This window comes from Apostichopus japonicus, chromosome 22 (genome assembly GCF_037975245.1).
Source record: "Apostichopus japonicus isolate 1M-3 chromosome 22, ASM3797524v1, whole genome shotgun sequence".
NCBI lineage: Eukaryota > Metazoa > Echinodermata > Holothuroidea > Aspidochirotida > Stichopodidae > Apostichopus > Apostichopus japonicus.
This window is the reverse complement of record NC_092582.1, coordinates 6,849,978-6,870,210: the sequence shown is the minus strand read 5'-3', so window position 1 is coordinate 6,870,210 and position 20,233 is coordinate 6,849,978. Positions and strand designations below refer to the sequence as shown.

Here is a 20,233-nt window from a genome sequence, read left to right as displayed (position 1 = left end):
CTAACGCTAGAGACTTTGATTTACCATAGGAATAATTACAAGTATACCATACCACTTGGACAAATTTATGCGACCTTATCACGACCGACGAATTGTGATGGATTTTCGCATAATTGTCTTAGTTACTGTGTGTGTGAGCCAAAATTATCAACCCAATAAAAAACTGCTTGATTTTCGTCGTTTTCTGGAGGTCATTTCATATTGAACAACATGCTTTCTTCACTAAATTTGGAATACCAAATCAACCGTGTGATGTGAAATTAATTAAGATGGCGCTCTTTTACTTTTTATGTTATATGTAAACTCTAGCAAGGTTTTAGTCGCCCGTACCTATTTCATTACCACACTCAAATATCTCCGTCTATGGAAGCTTTCAGTTTCATATCGTACCTATCATTTTATGACGGCTGATGGTTTGGCGCGCCATACATGGCACTTGTAACATCCCACTTCGTGACCGTTAAAAGTTTTGAGCTACAAGAGAAGCTGGATAAGTTTCCTATATCCGAAATGTATGGACGCGTTAAGGTGCCGTCAAATGTTCAGATCGTTCTCTGCAGGTTTGCTGCTAAAATCATTTTGCTGCAAAATATTGAAACGATAACGTTCTGACCGTAATCAAACATTTCGCTTATAAATGTGTTCACGAATGTATTAAATGATCAATTTATCAGGTTCCTTCAAACTGTTGAAATGATGACATCCTGATGCGAGCGTTATTAATCATTTTGTTGCAAAATATTAATTAAGTGATCAATTTATATCATTTTTCTACAATTTGTTGAAATGAAGACTTTTGAACGGAGTTCATCATTTTGCAATCAAAATGATGAATCAGTGAAAAATTAAAAGTGATCAATTTATCACATTGCTGCATATTGTGTTTAAGTTGACAACATGTGATAAGTAGTCTGTTGTCATTTTCAACGGTGAATTCCGCACATCAGATGTTAGGATATTGTCATTATGTTCTAATTGTAAATATTTACTGAGCAAACACTCCCTTTGTTGAACATTGTTACTAAATTTGCAACAGGATCTTAACATTTTGACATCAACTTAACGTTTTCCATAGAAATGACTAAATGATTTCGTCGACGCATTTCGAAATCTCTAATTTATCTTCAATTATTCAGCTTACTACAACATCAGCAATGTCAAGTTCCTTTTGAGGAACTAGCAGGGGAGTCTGACAGGTGCATCGATACTTACAATAATTTAATTTTGATGTTAATGTATTATTTACTCTCTGTATCTATGATTGAATAACGTTCAGCTCACCAAAATAGTTGTGAGTTTAAAATTATCCATTTTTGCAATGTTTTTAGTACTTCATGCAATTCTGCCACTGCTACCAGCAGAGGGCGGTCTTTTGCTTTTCTAAAATGGAATGAATCCTTCCGTTTGTTGTCAGTAACTAAGATTATGTTTAGCTTTAAGAACAGAACACTATCGTTCGTGTTCACACAATTAGTCTATATAGTTCAAGACTTCTTGCACCCACTTCAATGAGGAAACATTAAATACAAATAACTTTAATATTGTTCTCCATACAACATGAACCAAGCACAATTAGCACTATAAAGGCTATTTTTTTAATTAATTAAAACGCAGAAAGTGGATAACATAAGCACCTTTTCAACAACAAATAATCTTCCGTCAATTAAGGGTAACACAAATCTGCTCTTTATCAATTTTCATTTTTGGTTGGAATGGAAGAATGATAGGAGTTGAAGGATCATCATGGTACATCATGGTACATCATAGTACATCATGGTGGGTTAGAGGTTGAGATGGACACAGGACAGTTGCTTTTCAATACATATGTGTACACATTGGTATTTGTTTGTCAATCGATCTAAATACGTTCATATCTTGATATGAGGGAAAGAGAAATTATTATCTTAATTAATTGCAAGTCAAGTTCAGCTTAGAAACTGATATCTTATGCACTTCGCAAAGATTATAATTTAAATATTAATTAACTCTAAAAGTACTGTTTTGACAATTCGATTCCTGAAGTGAACACTTTCAAATTGCCTTTTTTTTCTCGAATCTTGGGAAGTCTTTGAACAAAAAATCACTTCATCAAGGAGCAAGTGTCAAATCTAATAGTAAATGTCTCCCTCAACTCAAATTTTCATTACACATACGAATGTGTGCATAGTAAACCTAGTACGAGTTTTGATCTTGTTGTTTGGGATTTTTGTTAGTGCACATGAATGAAGGAGGTTAGGTCTTACCCCCCTTACCCTTACCCCCCCCCCCACTCCCACTCGCCCCAGCAGCCAATGATACCAAGAAAAATATACGGAATAGACGTCATGCAATAGGCCACTTTGAATAATAAGGATGGCCAAATCATAAATATTCACTATAATTCAATGCTAAATGTATTGTTTATTTCTTGAGTACTTCTATGAACAAGAACAGAATGCCATTCAAGATGCCACCCCGTTATGTCGTTTAGTATTAGAAGTATATTATTTATCCAGGTTCACCAAATTAGGTGACAGCTACATTTTAACTCTTTGTTTTAAGACGTCACCATTTACGTATTAACTTTTTAACACTTTATTTGAAAATTTAATGCAGAGGACAAAAGTGAATAAAATGATCCGAAAAGATTTCTTTCATTGACTTTATGGCTAAAGACTAGTTTAATGTGTAATGATACCTAGAAGATTTGTTTCAAAACAACCCTGACGCTTCTTTTACAGGGGAAAACGACAACTTAAATATCCTTTATTTATTGAAAATCAGAGGTGTAGAGAGTCAGCTTGCGCCCTGGGGACAAGTATGCCGCCGGACCTCGTTTTCTTCATTTTTCAGTTTCCTTATACGATTAATATGAAAACGGGAAATCACTATTAATTATCCCATTTTTAACCGCCAGCTCCATACTTTCACGGTCTGCTCAATTGATCTCGGGTCTTTACATCCCGACCCCCTCGCTTAAGCCTAAAGAGAGGGGGAAGGGGTCGGTGGGTGTCGTCCAAACTATTTTTTCTCTAATAAGATGGCTTACCTGGTAATATTATCACGTAACCTGCAGACGATATTTCAATAGTGAGGATAGCACTGTTTGATCATAATTTGGTCATATTTGAGCCTTGAAATAGCTTTATTTATTTATTATTTAAAGTGTATATCTTTGTAAACAACTCCTCGCCAAAAAGTGTTTTCCAAACGTTCTGATGTCGACGTGTTTATTCTCTATTGTTGGCCTCTTCATAACATAGATGCCTTCTAGTAACATTAAGAACCCCTACGAGGTTTAAATTAGTATTATCAGCTCTTGCAATATTGAAGATACTGACCTTTCGGATAAGTAAAAAAAGTCTCTCATGCTTAAAATCAAGAGGCCTTTTTCTTTTTTTTCTTCTTTTTTTTGTTAGAATTTAAAAAGATATAGTATATATAAATGATTTACCTGTGGAAAAATAATGAAACTTCCAGAGACGACGAAGGCTGGCTATGATACGATTGATTACAAAATTCCTGGGCATTGCCCAGGCACCTGTTTACAGCCTAACTTAATACCCTCATCACCTTTGAATGAAACCAATGCTTAGCATAATTTACATGTACAATCTAAGATTTTGGTTATGATTAAGAACAATTACTAATGAAACGAAGAATAGCTTTGTCGTTGTCGAGTTAAACGTTAGGTCACACTATTACTAAAGAAGTTAGGTTCGATACAATTCTAACACATGTAATGGAAATACCATGAAACAGAAATATAACTGTTCAGTTTTACATGGTTTAAAGGTAGCGTCGAGTCAATGGCGGTTATTTTCCTGACGCGAGTCAAGTCAGTGCCTGAAGGTATTATATTGTATCTATGTGATAGCACGTACAGAATTGTTTGGGTCACCTCAAAGCCAACATTCTCTCCAATAATACTACTATACTCAGACAGCAACTATGAGCTGTACAATGTATCTACATCAAAGGATCGACATTTGTTTCTTAAACATTGGATAAGCGACCTTGAGTTCAACACATGCGGAAAAAGGTATACAGGTACCTATATATATATATATATATATACCATTAAAGACTGGATTATGTAAAAGTAACATGTGTTGGTGGTTCCTATAATTCAATAATTGTAAGAGCAAATACACTTATACCATTAGTTAGTTATACAACGGATAACCGAGAATGAGTTCAACACATGCGGAAAAAGGTATACATGCAGGTATATATATATATATATATATATATATATATATATATATATATATATATATATATATATATATATATATAGATAAACCATTGTAGATGGGATTATGGAAAAGTAACGTGTGTTGGTGGTTCCTATAATTCAATAATTGTAAGAGCAAGTACACTTATACCATTTATTTATTACAATCATAATTCCTCCTGCTTTTACCTCAGCAAACTCAAATTGCTGTTACCAACAAGAGGTGAGGATGTTAAAAACTACATTACTAAGACACAGATATGTCTTAGTTTGGCATGTTAATTTAAACTGATAAAATTATTTCATGTACCGGAAAGGAAACCTTTCAAATCGCTATTAAAACGAGCTAACTTGACTCTTATTTATTACAGTAATATGAACCCCGTTTTGCCTAGTATACAACAATATGTAATGAGATGTTAAAAACAAAGTGTGCACATGTTTATCATTCCCTTGTTTCCTCTTTATGTTGGCTACTTTTCAGATGACGTCTTTCTATGTGTTCTCTTTATTTCATTGGTTTTGAGTTAAAATGTGAAATTGTTATCATAATTATAGCCCAGGGTAATTTTCTTCATCCTGGTCTTGTGAAAATCGATGCAAATCACATTCTCAAAACATTACAGGGGCTTTTTGGAATCATCATAATACGAATTTTTGAAAGGTTTTTTTCTTATCCTATTGTATCTTATCCCGCTGGTGTGTCTTATCCCTCTGGTAAATTGCAAATACTTTTATCAGACGCATATAAGGAAGAAGTAAAAGTCCAATGAAAGAATACCAATTCATATTTATTAGAACTAAAAAACAAGAAAAGAAATACATTTCCTTCCACTTAAAAGATAGTTACATGTAGATATATGACAAACTAAAGGCTCTTTATGGCATTTCAAGGCAGCCGTAGGTAAAACAATATTTTCCGGTTATCGACTGGCTTGTATACCTTAGGGGACTTTGATGAGAAATGATCAGATGTTAAACAGCTATGCATTTGAAAGCTTCTTTTTTATGTTGAATCAGACGACGACGTTTTCACCATACTTGTGGTCTGCCATATGAATAATATTGTAAAATTTTAATACTCTTAAAATTGCACAAAAAGAATCATCACAAAGCTAATGTTCGTGGACATAGATATAATATACAATGTATGCCAAATTTGCCACAGGCTGATACTATACACATATACTTCGCCACTCAAAGCAAGATACATGCACACCTGAAACATTAATCTCAAGATGCTACTATTAATTTACTAAAAGTGGTTCGAGAACAGCTGAGAAACCTCGAAACATTGCACTAAATTTGTGGCGTGATGCATTACTTGGTTTGTGAAAATGTTTGAGATATCACGTAAAACAAGGTAAATAACTCAGTTATTCAGGTATCCATGTACACATGGTAACTTAGAGTATATCCATAGTGTAGTCATTTATGTGTGCATGGATGTCAAACAATTTTGATCGAATTAACATAGCTACATCTCAACGTCAAATACAGCTTTTATTTGTCAACAAGGACTTCCCACTTAGACGTATATATACTCATAAACCTCTTAAAAATGGGAAAAGTCTCATGAATTTGACATTTTTCTGTGCCTGTTTTCATCGCTTCCCCCATACATGCCTAACCTTATTAGTGATATATTATCAAAGCTACTGATCTTTAAAATGCAAACCTATTACAGTAACCATTACCGGAATTTTATGGCCAACGGTTCGTGACAAAACTGCAAATTTAGTCCTTAAGGATTTTTTTTCTTTCTTCTGTTCCCCATTCTTGGCCTAATTTCTCAAGTAGGAAAGCGATGAAACGTCTCTATTACAGTCTTGTTTTTTATGTTATTCAGTCCGTTGAATGACGTAGACATACTTACCCTTTTATGATTGGTTTCTGTCACTTGAGTCCAAAGGCGAAAACTACACTGTGATCATGGAGAAGAATTTATTTAAAGCGATTTATAGCAAAAAGGTTTGGAAGGGCTGATATACTCATATGATCATTATCATATAGTTATCATGTTGGTCAATACTACCTTTCATGATATTGTTTATCTTCCGCAAATACTTCTATGACGATAAATGGATCAAAACCGTCTACTTTTTTATCAAGGGAGACAAATCCCTACCATTATCATTGGTCTGTGCGGTAGAGATATTTGTCTAACAGCATCCCAAAACAACTAAAATAATCTCATACTTTTACCATTTGGGAGACATCACCCACTTAATGTTCCTTCACAAACAAGGCTGAAGATTTGATCAAGTTTATACATACGTCATCATCGAGCCAGTTGTCATTTCATTTTTATAACTAATTACATTTTGTTCTGACATGTATATATGAGATTTGCAAATGTTGACATCTGAACTAAAATCTCTTAGTTGACGTAATGATGGTAGGGGGTTTAATGTCAACACAGTTAACACTTGGGAATATAATAAAGATAAACAGATAAGGTAAGAGATAGCGGATCCTATTGTCACGGTGACGTCATATATCTACAAGATGACAGCCCACAGACACGACTTTTAGAGAAGGATCTTCCAAGAGGATCAACATTGTTCTTAGCTGGTTGAGGGAGTTTGTCTATACCAGGGTTGTACAAATATCTAAGACAAGCTGCTACATAAGCTCAGGATGACTGTTATGTCTATCTGAGCACTTTTATCTCTTGTTTTATAATAATGAGTAAAGATGACGTCAGTTATTTGTTTAATGACCTGAGAAGAGAAACCTCGCATGATGCTGTATAGTATATTCTTAGCTACGTTGGGTGGTATCATCGATATAAACCCAAAATGTAAAGCTTTAAGCGTGCCCTATTTTCTTTAAGTTCTTATACGTATTTGAAATGTACTCCATATTAATATATTGTTCATAACTTTATTTTTCTCTCGGATAAGTTTGAATATTCCTTTTGAAGTAAGAATTTTTCTTGTATATCGAAGTTAGGTATATAACTTACACAATAATATAGAACAATTCCGTTGGCCGACGACACTTCACTTCCTGTTAACCTAGAATAACATCATGTGACTTGAGCGAAATAAATGTACAGTATATAGAAAGCAACAAACGTGTTAGTTTGTGAATGGTCCAGCACTATGCAAACATGTTTTAGCTAAAATCTCCAATTCTCATCACCCAGTTTGCAAAATGTGAACGTCTTCATTTTTAAGAGCTCACATCGATTTTTATACCCTTCGTAATTGTGAATGCATAATATAAAGCGCAACATTGGATATAAAAAAATGTGTGATAGCCAGAATAAAACGTAAGACTATATACAATAACGACATGGGATATTTCCATTATCTTGGCATTCTTGAATCAGCATGGTCTTTGCCTAGTGCATTGCCAATTTCACTGTACGTTGGAAGCTGAGGCCTTATATACCGTACACTCGTACAGCCTAACTGTTCGCAAAATCTATACATTCGTATTTTTGTGTAACAGTATAGTCTGTGTTCAGTCCGTTCAGGATTTGACCTCGGGTAACGAAGAAACCCGGATTCATTACCGACACCATATATTTGGAAAGTAGTAAAGTAGGCTAATGTAAAGCAGGACCACATGACCTGTTGTCGACACTAAGCACACTACCAAAACGCTGTTTACTTTTATTCGCAAAATCTGCACAGCCGAATACTTAAACTCATTACATTTTATACCTGAGGCAGAAAGTGTAAATTAAATCGATTAAATATTATAAGAGTTTATTTTGTGACATCAGGGAACGAATAAGTCATGAGAAAGCAAAACGTAAATAAAACATAACGTAATTCATTACAAAGAAGAGTTTTGTATTTCTTTATCTCTTCTTAAGCTGTTTTGACTCAAAAACAGAAGTTGCAATTCCAAATGAAATACATTAGTAAACATCACGTGACATTGCTGATGACGTTGATGTGTGTATAATAACCTAAGATAGCAAGCTTAAATAACAAATGTGTCAAAAGCTGTTAAATAGATGAAAAGTATATATAATGAAGTTCAGAGAGAGACCTCAGTAGAATTGATTTATCTGTTCTTCACATAATCGACATAATGAGATACGGTACTATACTGATGATTTGCGATAGTAGACCCCGAATGAGGATTTATAAATGACAATCCATAAGAGTGAAAAACGACCAAAAACAGTAGGAAGCATATTTTGTGGTCATAAGTTGATCACTTTACGATAGCATCGACATACAGCGCTTTGTCAAGCTTTGTATAGTAAATCCACGTGACCGGTGCAGTCAGTTGTGTTGGAAATCTTTGAATAATGTTTGGGAAGATGATGTACTGGCTAACAAATTATATAGTCTTTGAAGCCCTTACCTCGTTCCGTTTTACACTGCATCGCGTCTCTTTCAATATCCGTTCGGATATTTTTGGAGTAGAACGACGAAATTGTAAATGTTTTTTTTTTAAATTTCCTGTGGAAGAACCCTGGTTCCTTTTCTTAAAGTCAGAATGATTCGAAGCTGAATTAATGTCAGCTTACACACATGATTACTCCCATGGTATAGCCACGGGTGCACTAATCTTCAACTTCATTAGATCAACCATCGCTGTTTGTCATGTCTTTGATAGAAAAGTCCATTACATCTTATTCTTTAGGGCTTCCAGATAGACAATGACAATTAAACTTTTGACGAGAGAGTGGCAAATATGCAGCGATTGTGGACCTACATTCGCTCAAACGAACAGCGATAACCCAGGCAACAAAACACGTTCTTGATTGTAAATCAGAATATTTATAGAAGGGTTCTGACATCGTCAGTCTTATCTACATGATTATCGAAAATCAGGAAGGGAAGTTTATTTTTGTTTTTGCAACACTAAAAATATCATTATGCATGTATATGAAATGAATCAAAATTTATTCTTTGTAGATGGATTTATATGAGATGTGGATTGGAGAGGGGAATCTATAGGGAAAACTAAAGTATACAATGAAAGGGGAAAACATCATGTTCCGTACGTTTCAAGTCCTAAAAACATATGAACCAAGATCAAATATATTAATGGTATTGAAATAATTCAAAGCGAACCATGATGAGTTTATTTCTCCCTTTAATTATGGGATTGATTAAAGGTTACATAATGGTGTTATAAATTTATATAAAGTCTACAATAAAATATAAGATGGTGTAAAGGATGTATATTTCCTGTGGATAACTAGTGTAACATTATAATAAACACAATGAAATCAATCACATTATAGGGGACGCATGGCCGATTACAGAGTTATTATCCAAGATCATTTAAAGGTCGTATACTGTATCGGTAATAAAACAAACGTTCATAATGATTTAAACTTGGTAGGCGGAATTGCCTGCCAAAGCGAAATTAAGTCATTCATGAAAATGAGACTGAGTGTTTTAAGATAAATGTTTATAATACCCAATGGATACATGATTGTAACCACGGGCGTCTTGTATATAAAATTGCGTTTTGTGTTGATTGCGAAAATATGGTGATATACCATATGTGACTGGGTAAGGAAAGACCGGGTATTTAAAAACACATGATGTCCCTCTAAAGTTATACCAGAAATACGGCGCATACACGTTCTAAAAATGAAATAGAACAACACTCTAAGTGTGTGGCACTTAAATAAAACAGTGACTGAATAGTATATGAAATGGTTAATAACTGGCATATGATCAAGAACAAGCGATTGATTTTAACCACAAAATATCTCTAAGACTGAGCTGGATATTTGATCACATGTGAATAATTACACAAGACCTTGTCAAAGTGATATAAAGTTAAAACTCCAAAGCTGCAATACAGCTTTTCTTTTAATGTTAATTTTGCTCTATCGAGTCAGCCAATAGAAATGATTTACAACTGTCTTTGCTCAGGAAGGGAAATTGACTAGCCGATTAGATGGAAATAATGCGCCAAGCACGTGATCACTTTAGGCTAATCAGGACGTCAATTATAGGGCAGATTAAGTGAAGACGAATCAATTTCTTCTGCCAAGAATTTCTCAACGAATTAACAACCACCTACAGAATGTCGCCTTTAGGTACTACATGCATACGCCTCTTCTATGGATTTTTAAATGTAATTGTCAGTTAGACCGAGTTAGTCAGATACACCAAGCATTTAATTATTACTCTTGACAATTTCCTTCATAATTTTAAGTTGAACAGAATTTGATAATGTATTTCTTTAACAAGCCAGTAAGATAACATTCTTTCATGTTTGGGCCGTCATGTTAATCGAATGTTTTATAATGTTTCTGACGTGATGGTTTGTTATGTTGATAAGGTGTAAATCAAGTGACTTTATATGAAACTTAAACATTATTTAAGCTGTGCGTGACTACACAATGGCTGTGTCAACTTGATTGAAAACTTTTTTTCTTAAAAACGGACCAGTACCTGTAATAAGCATTTCTTTCAAAACGTCCTTGTATTTATTCTGCTATTTTTCTTCTTCTTGTCGGTACGTTTTAAACATTACAATATTCACGAAATAGCGATTTATCAATTTTTGCATAGTGCAAAAATATATTCTGCCCACAGTATAAGTATAATAAGAAATATTTGGAATGTTACACAAAGGAAGAACACCTTTAAAAGCCAGCAATGTTGTTTCTCACATGGAACACCATTAAAAGCTAGCAATGTTGGCACTCACAGGGATGAACACCTTTAAGAGCTAGAAATGTTGTTACTCACAGGGAACACCTTTAAGAGCTAGCAATGTTGTTACTCACAGGGAATACAATTAAAAGCTAGCAATGTTGTTACTCACAGGGAATAACACATTTAAGAGCCAGCAATGTTGGTAATTTCATGGAAGACCTTTAAAAGCTAGCAATGCTGTTACTCAGGGAATAACACCTTTAATAGCTACCAATGTTGTTACTCCGAGGGAACACCTTAAAGAGCTAGTAATGTTGTTACTCACAGGGAACACTTTTAAGAGCTAGCAATTCTGTTACTCACATGGAATATCATTAAACGCTAGCAATGTTGTCATACACAGGGAACACCTTTAAAAGCTAGCGATGTTGTTACTCACAGGGAACACCTTTAAAAGCTAGCAATGGTGTTACTCACAAGGAATAACACCTTTAAGAGCTAGCGATGTTGTTACTCACAGGGAGCATATTTAAAAGCTAGCAATGTTGTTACACACAGGGAACACCTTTAAAAGCTAGCAATGTTGTTACACACAGGGAACACCTTTAAAAGCTAGCAATGTTGTTACACACAGGGAACACCTTTAAAAGCTAGCAATGGTGTTACTCACACGGAATAACACCTTTAAGAGCTAGCGATGTTGTTACTCACAGGGAGCATATTTAAAAGCTAGCAATGTTGTTACCCACAGAAAATGTATATATTAAACCTCCTCTCTAACGATTTAAAGCTTGCCTCATAACATTAGTAGGACTTCTCTTAAATCACGTCATGTCACTAGGTTATTTATTTCTCTTTTTGTAACCAAATGCAATACTTTACTGAAATTGCAAACCTAATAATTAAGTGAATAAAATATATTACTCATGTGATAGAAAAGGACGTGAGGGATATTTCAATTTTATGGTATTTGATCAAACTAAATTACGTATATTTATTTAATGCAATCTGGTTGATACTATGGGGTGATACTTTGACGTAGCCATTTATCATACGAATCATAGCAGTGTAGAGCTGGTATGTCAGATAACCGAAAAATCTCATCAGTTAGAAGAGCAGCATAGTCTCTGGTATAATTTTTTGCCTCTTTTACGTATGGTGAATTCATGAAATGAATATATTTTGAAACACAGGTCGGAGGGAAAATTCAAGAGGAAGTTTTCCCTTCTTGGTGGAAATTTTGGTTCTATTAAAGATGCTTGGATGCAAAATGGTGCCATATTTTCGTTAGTTATGGAACAATGTTTTCAACTGTTGAGGTTGTAGTTGACATTTAAGTAGCTTGTTTTATAAATGTACACTGAGAGAAGAGGGGTACAGCTGATCCCTCTACCCCCCCCCCCCCCCCAGTTCTGTAAATTGTCATGAATTAACGTCCGAACACACAAACATGGACTTTCCTCTCACTTACACACCCACACACACGTAACAAACACATACATAGACGATATGTACAACGTACCATCAGACAAACATTATTAATCCTAAATCTGTCATTAAAACTTCGAAAGTAATAAATTTAGGTCAAAATTTATTGCATTAGCCAAAACAAAATAACCACTATAAAACGCGACGAGTCTTCGAAGCTTTAGTTTTTTCATTGCCGATGATTTACAATGATCCATACCAAAGCGAACCTCACTTGATAACCTCTTTAAGCTATAACTACGACAATTATTGAAATCAATTCCGGGGTTACAGAGAAAGTCATCGTACAAACATTCTCCCCCGTGAATAAGCGATTTCATCTTGGCTCCATCTTCGCATTTGAAATTTCTCGTTCTGAGAGATTAAACATGAAGCGCGTAGATTCTTACACTCGATCAAACACACAATGGTTTATCAGACTTACCATTGACTTCATAGCGTTTTAATACTTGGAAGCTGCAGTCTTATCGAATGGAAGTACCTTTACAATTTCGTACATAGCATTTACACTCACCTGTGAGAGATATTTAGACAATGAGTTGTAAATCATTGCATATTGCGTGATTTTTAGTCAGATACATGCAAGTTGATCTAATCGGCGAATTCGTATACAGCCTTAGATATTACTCATGACGCATTACAATCTGACTTTTGTGGAGTTATAACTCAGTTATAAGTAATAAACTTAACGATGCACCAACTCTTGAGGAAGGCGTTACACCCTTTATAAACGTTTCCCTTTTCCTGCTATAATGTTCATCGCGTTTATTTAGATGTAATCAAATTCCAGCTTTTGATGATACAAAGGATCACATTACTTTATGTCCGGGATCAGGAAAATCTATTTATGGAAAAAAGATATGTTGTTTTCGTCTACAGTGCGTCTGACTTTTTCTATATATATATTTCTTTTCACAGAGACATACATGGTATGTAAAGTGATACCAATGAAAGCAACTTGGCAACTTTCTTTTATTGGATAATACTTTGAGTTTGTGAAAGGAATAAAAGGTCAAAGAGATAGTTTGACAGTTCTTTTTGGATTAATTTCAATATTTAACGAAAGTCAACAGTATACGTGTAGACTGTTATACGCAAGTAAATATTAAGTTTCGGTGGCAAAGGTTATCGGAAATGCGCCGAATAGTATAATTAAGTACATAAAGGTATACGTTTTGGACCAATGTACTATAGCTTTGAAATATTATGTTATGTTATAGTGGATATTTACCACTGGAGGTGAAACTGTTACCAGACTTTTATTGTGTTTAACTTACTCATGCTTTTCGCATATTGTGTTTCATGGACATAAATATAAACTATAAATATAAAGTTTTCCCTGTAAGAAAGACCCATAATCAGCCCTTGAAGGGTGACAGGATAGAATTAAGGATCTGAATAAACAAAATTGCTTGTGTTTCCTTCTTAAGCATATACAATGTTTGCAATGAGCTTCATACTCTATTATATGAATGTTTGATAATGTAGCTCACACTTATAGTCATAGATTCCTAGCCATATTTAAACGCAAGGCGAGAGCTTTCTTCTTTTGATCTCTCACTCCGTTTCCGTCTGCCCTTCAGTGACATTTAACAGTCTTGTTGTGAGAGTGTTATCCATAGAACTCAGACAGGATCAATGCGTGAACAAATCTTCTGCAAAACAAAATTTGAATCTCCGTTTTCGTCAAAGTCGTGAGAAAAAGCTAGTGGCAATTTTTCTGGAATAAAGGAACGAATAAGGAGGGGAAAAAAGTACCATCTCGGATTTCAAGAAATAAATTTTTCCACAATTTTTTTTCCAAGTAATCATCGGAATTTTTGCGACACCCATCATCGTTATCTATCCAGTTAGATTGGTGCTTACTTGTTCTTGATCGGCGAAGACTTCTGCTTGAGGTTGATTTTTGTTTTGATCGGAATAAGCTGTTGAGAGCGATTACTTGTTACCTAGAACTGGATGAACGTAGGCCTATGCGATTATTTGCGCTTGATACCTGATAATACGTAAACTATATACATATATAAATGGATACCACTCTGCAGCTGTTATTATTTGCATCTCCCGAAGTCTGTTGACACCAGGAATGGACAATACATCTTATCATTTTAGTACCGTGACTGATTTTACAAAGGCCAGACAAACCATAATAGTTAGGCCCATTATGGAATACACTTTTTTGGCATAATTGAATATTACCTCAGTTGAATAACATCGGAGCTTTTTATCTAAGCGACTTTGGGTTTGCAAAAAATATTTAATTGTAAATTTCACCTTGTAAGTTGATGTTTCAAAGAGAATCCTGACAATTCTAGGTTATTTTTAGCCAAACAGCTCTCAATATTTATTAAGACGGCTTTTGAAGTAGTACAGTGAACCGATTGATCGCCATTTGAACCGTTGTTTGAGTAGCAGAACCCAAAGCTCCCAGGATTTAAACGGATAGACTTGTATATATTAAACAGAGTTATCGCCTGGTAGCTTTTGAACAGCATCAATTATCAACTTATTGAGGAGATCACGAGGACAAAGTTGTCCAAGATGGCAAATAATTCTTACAACAAGCAGTACCATCGATTGAAATATGACTTTCGAAGTCATAGTATGGAAGATAGGATACAGCGAACTAGAGCAAGGTGAGCAATCAAATTTATCTCAATTAATTGAAAAGGAATATACGGCTTGCAAAAGTTTATTACTTGTAACTTAAAATGTGCTTTCCGTTTACAGAACTCTGCCCACTCCCCCCACCCCCTACCACCCCCACGATTGAAGCGTTAAACTGTACGCTGATATGTTTTGTCACGAAACTACGAACTTTGTTGAAGGATTTGATAAATCTCAAAGATATAGAAATGTTAATTTATAATCTGACAGGATTTCTTAAACTTTGTTTTTACTCTGTGTAATCCTTTTAATAACAAGGCTGAAAGCTATACTCATATAGTCTCCCCCTTTAATTAGTTCCTATTGACATGTATGTCTTTCCCAGGACTGTCATTTTTGTAATTGGATATCAAACCTTAGTTTAAGACATAAAAGCAGGATATGTTTGCCAAACACAATAGGTTTGCATCTGCGTCTATTGCAAATATAACTCACGCCCCTTAAAAACACACGACCAATTTCCTGCTGAGTCATGATAATATTTTTGTTTAAAATACTTCCTCACAGATACATTGAAAATTAGAACCGTTTTCGTCAAGTTTAAAGCAGACACTGACAAGTTTAGCACAAAATTCATAAATAAAATTGATTATGCTTTAACATTCGCGAATACAGACATCCTTTCACCAACGAATTGACAATCAAAATGACAAACACGTAAAGAAAAACTTTGAAATGCAGGCGCCGGTACAAACTTAATCATAAGAATTATAATGACTTTATCTATCATAACCTTGTAAAGTGTAAGTAGCGAGGTCTCAACATTTCTGGCGACAAAGACGACATTTTATTGCTTCTTTGTAACTTCACTTTGTCGATTAGTTCTCCCCCTTAATCAATATTATAGGTATCATTGTTGGTTCATTTGACAGATGTTGTTGACTTAAACGAACCATTCCACTGACTAATTTTCATATTTATATCATGTGAGCCTAATGAATCTATTAATGTATCTTGCCTGATAGCTTTTGTATCTTAGTTTCTCATACGATTAAATACACTTAAACTACTAGAACTTGTAAGTGTGTTTTGTTGACATTTGAAAGCAAACATTATACCCGTCGTACTAAGTTATTTGGCACTAACACACATTTCTATCAATACAAACGAAGCCTAGCCTATTTTACATGACATTTCCTAGTAAATTAAAGTAATAGGTGAAAATAAAATACTTCTAGAGATTTCGAACTGGTACTAAGACTAGATTCACTACACGCTAGAACTAATGCCTGATATCTACATAACTTGATGGCATTTAAAATGTTCTTCTAAAGCTCAACCTGTTCGTTCAACCAATGTCAATGACCTAGCATTCATGATATAAGGGGCCCTCTACCACATCACTATAGGCACAGATTAGTAAATCATATTTGTCGTCAGAAACCGCGTGCACGATATCTATCCACAATATATGGATTTGAGTTCATATATATGCGACATTATTTCATAAATCATCTATTCGTGTCTATCTGTGAAACAGCCTCACTTTATGTCGTCCAGTTACAGAGTTGTTGACAATTGACGATTCATAATCACGGACGTAAAAATATAAATCTAAGAGACTGACTTCGGTCAGCTTGTAGCTTTGATAAGCCAATGATGGCTTCTTTGCGTGTTCCTGCTTGCAGGAGGATCTAAAATACCTACCTACATACATGCATGGATTCAAAAATCCTTTTCTAAGTACAGATAAGTTATATGCAGTTGCAACGAAACATCTGCAGTTTAATTCCGTTTAACTTGCAGTCTCTAAACTAAAACGAACGCCATCAGTTAACTCAATTATGCTGAAAATTACAGTTTTACATCTTAATTGACCATATCAACTAAAAGTGTCATACACATGCTCATAGTTAGTTTTCGTGCTCTGATATACTTCTTAAGAAAGGTCACCCAGGAAAGAACCTGTGCACGAAAAACCAAACAACCGAACGACTGATTCGCCCCCAACCCCAGTCCCCTTGCATCGAGACTGTGACTGTGTGATCATCGTCAAGTGTGTATCACGATTCCCCTCGAATGGGAACAGATACTACACATGATCGTAGCCAAGAGGCCGAGAAGCGATGTATATATGTCTGATATATGTCTGCAACAATATTCAATTTCTGACCTTATATATCACTACATATTAACAGCATACCGATATAAGCATTGATTACATCTTCAAGCATAAAGTCGTTTAGAATTTAGTTTAGCAAACTGATTTATACAGAGGAGCCGTGTATATGAGGTGTGCATTTCTGACAATATATTTTAAAGCAGCCCATAAGCCCAATGTTTGGTATCACGTTAATTAACCTACTTCTACCCAGTTTATTGCATACCAATTAAACTTCTCCTTATGATTATTATAATTACCACAAATTATGCATATAAACCTATCAACAGTTACTGCACACACCTGCGAATAGTGATCGAGATGTGTGAAAATATACATTAGACCTACATTTACGTTATAGGTAACGGTACATCTGCAAGAGACTATAAATTACAAACTAGGATATTATTACCTCGAACAGGTGTGGAGCTTGCATATTTTTACATAGGATGCGCACTATTTATCAGTACAGTACCAGCAGCTTCTATATTTACATTTGCTCAGACTGGTAAATTTCCAAATGATATTGACACAAGAAGTACATAACAGTACAGTTGCAATAACTTGGAGAGGTTGCATTATTTTATTCATGCTTACGTAGTGAACAGAAGGCAAGCTTACGATAAGCTGTTGACAGGTTATGACTACTACTTAGAGGTAATTGATAAAAGAATCGACAGGGGAGTAAGATATGCCGTACAACATAACATTCTCACCAAATTTTCTAAGAACGAGAATTTTTGTGTATGGTTGTAATTTTATGTCATTTTGTCCAAACATGTAAATATCGACACATAATTGGACACGTCCTAATGCAATCAAAATGTGTGGTTAATATGGAAAAGATGAGAAAATTGCCTTTGTTGTAAGTTAATGGGAGGGAGAGTTCGCCGTTCGACGTAACAGTCTTATCGCATTTCCACGTACGAGACTAACATGTGTTGTGTTGTGTTGTAAGTTTACGTTGATGCTTGCCAATACATTTAGCATTAAAACGTAATTAGTTACATATTTCAGTCAAAACTAAGAGATATACGTGAGTTCAACGTTCCCGTTATGTTGCTAATTATTTTACAGCTTGTGTCATTTAATACATATTTTGTGTTGTTCTGTGTCCCTGTTATGCCGATTTTATCTCTCTTGTTGCGATGTCAGTGGACTAGAGGTAACCGAGTAAGTTTACAAATGTCTTTGCTTTACATGCCAGTAGCTATATGCCGGGCCAATGGTCGTCATCCACTCCACCCCTCCCCCATCCCCAGACTAATGTGCCCCTCCCACATCTGTGTCACCATCATGTGTGCAAAAAATTCTCAAGTTACGAGAGTATTGTGCTCCTCCTATCCTACCTGCATCTTCTTACTGTTTTACAAACATCATCCTGACAACAGAACTTCATTTCTCTGCAAATAATATGCAAATCATTTTATTGTTTGCTCTTTGAAGCCATAGAGAAACTACATAGATCATACTACAAGAACATTATACCATTAAAGAAGAGAACAAGAATATGTAACTAATAATAGTTGTCAAGAAATAAAGTCGATCAGAGCTTGCATAAACAGATAAAGTTACCTGGCCTTGACCAGATGAGAATAGCGAATTTTGTCATTTTTTTTTTTTCTTGTTGAAGTTCTTCCTGTACATGTATGTTTTCTTGAAACGCTTACGTATAATAATTTACCCATTGTATGAAAAGTATATAACCTCTGTACTCTTTGTAAAACTGTCCGTGTGCGATTGTGTTTAGTTTTAGAAAAACACAAATCCACGTTGTCATAGGAACGTTTAATGGCTTTCGAGCACTTAAAATAATAACTGATTTTTTTTTAAGGGAAACAACAATAATAGGTCAAATTGCAATGAAGGGATACATAAAATTAACGATTTTCTTTCATACTGGTTTATACTGTTGCAAAGGCATCTATTTCTCATAAAATACAAACGTTTTGCCTTGACCAATTTGCCTCGACAAACGATATGATCTTATTTGATATTTTGTTTTACTATAATTAAACACATACCAGTACTTATTTATCTAGCTCTACAGTTAATCGTGTCAGCTTCATTGAATTATAGTAAATCACATACACACACACTTTTCAGAGTCTAAGTGTAATTCTATATACACACACAGACACACACATACACACACACTCATATAAATATATATATATATATATATATATATATATATATATATATATATATATATATATATATATATATATATATATATATATATAAATACATATATATATATATATATATATATATATATTGCACTTGTAAGGGTGATTCACAGCGCAATATTCACATTTGTACGTATAATTCCAATGCATTAAAGATTAAGGTAAACCTGTTACGGTTAACATTGCGTTTCTTTACTAACTTACACCCGTGAGCAGTTTGTTTTAGGTACTAAGGTACTATATAGTTTTGTATCCCAAGAGATCGTAAGGAGTTTGAATTCTGTGTATATGTATGGATGAATGGATTTGGTGTTGATGCAGATGGGGATGAAACAGACAATTTATCAAGAAGAAATATTCCACATTCTCATATGATTGTAGACATTATTCATGGGCCCTTAACCATGTCCAGATGTTTAGACATGTTTCCAATTTTACTTTTGTTTTTCTTTCGGTTTCTTTGTTTCTTAACAGGAAGACCTATTAGCATCAATAGAAAAAGCAAGTACAATTCTGTATATGATATAGAAAGTAGTTCAGTTTGTGCCTCATATAGGCTTACTAAGAAATCGGGAAGAAACTTCCTTTTACCAGGATAGCGCAGATTATATCCGGCCCCAAAGCCTCGTATCATTTTTTGCTGTAAAATTGTAAGATTTGCTACAGAAAAATTACATAAATTCAGTGTTATATTACTAATGTGTTAGATTATTTTTTATGAAAAGTCACCCAAGATCGAGTATTGGAACTTGACCGTACATAAATACATGCAGACAATGAAGTTTAATGTTGGTGAGGGATCTACTGTTTACTCGTGATCATATTATATTTTATAATCTCATATCCAAAGGATAAATAAATCAAACATAGAACTTTTCGGAGATATTGCATGAGCAAGCAGTATGAAAATAAATCGAACTTCAAACTATGTTACTACTTTGCTAAACCAAAACCAACGGAGAAAACACTTTAACCT

The 20,233-nt window shown here is 34.5% G+C and overlaps 1 protein-coding gene across 3 annotated transcripts in view; it reads left to right on the top strand.

The window, feature by feature from the left end:
- LOC139964132 (GTPase-activating Rap/Ran-GAP domain-like protein 3) overlaps positions 1 to 20,233 on the top strand; it is a 190,438-nt gene that overhangs the window by 23,784 nt on the left and 146,421 nt on the right. Inside the window, exon 1 of one of the 3 annotated variants that reach the window (XM_071965497.1) lies at positions 13,622 to 14,933. The exons of the other annotated variants lie outside the window; for them this stretch is intronic. Within the exon in view, the coding sequence (XP_071821598.1) occupies positions 14,839 to 14,933 (95 nt within the window). The 5' untranslated portion in view covers positions 13,622 to 14,838. Of the gene's footprint in view, positions 1 to 13,621; positions 14,934 to 20,233 lie in introns of those variants that run through there. 3 annotated transcript variants of the gene reach the window in all.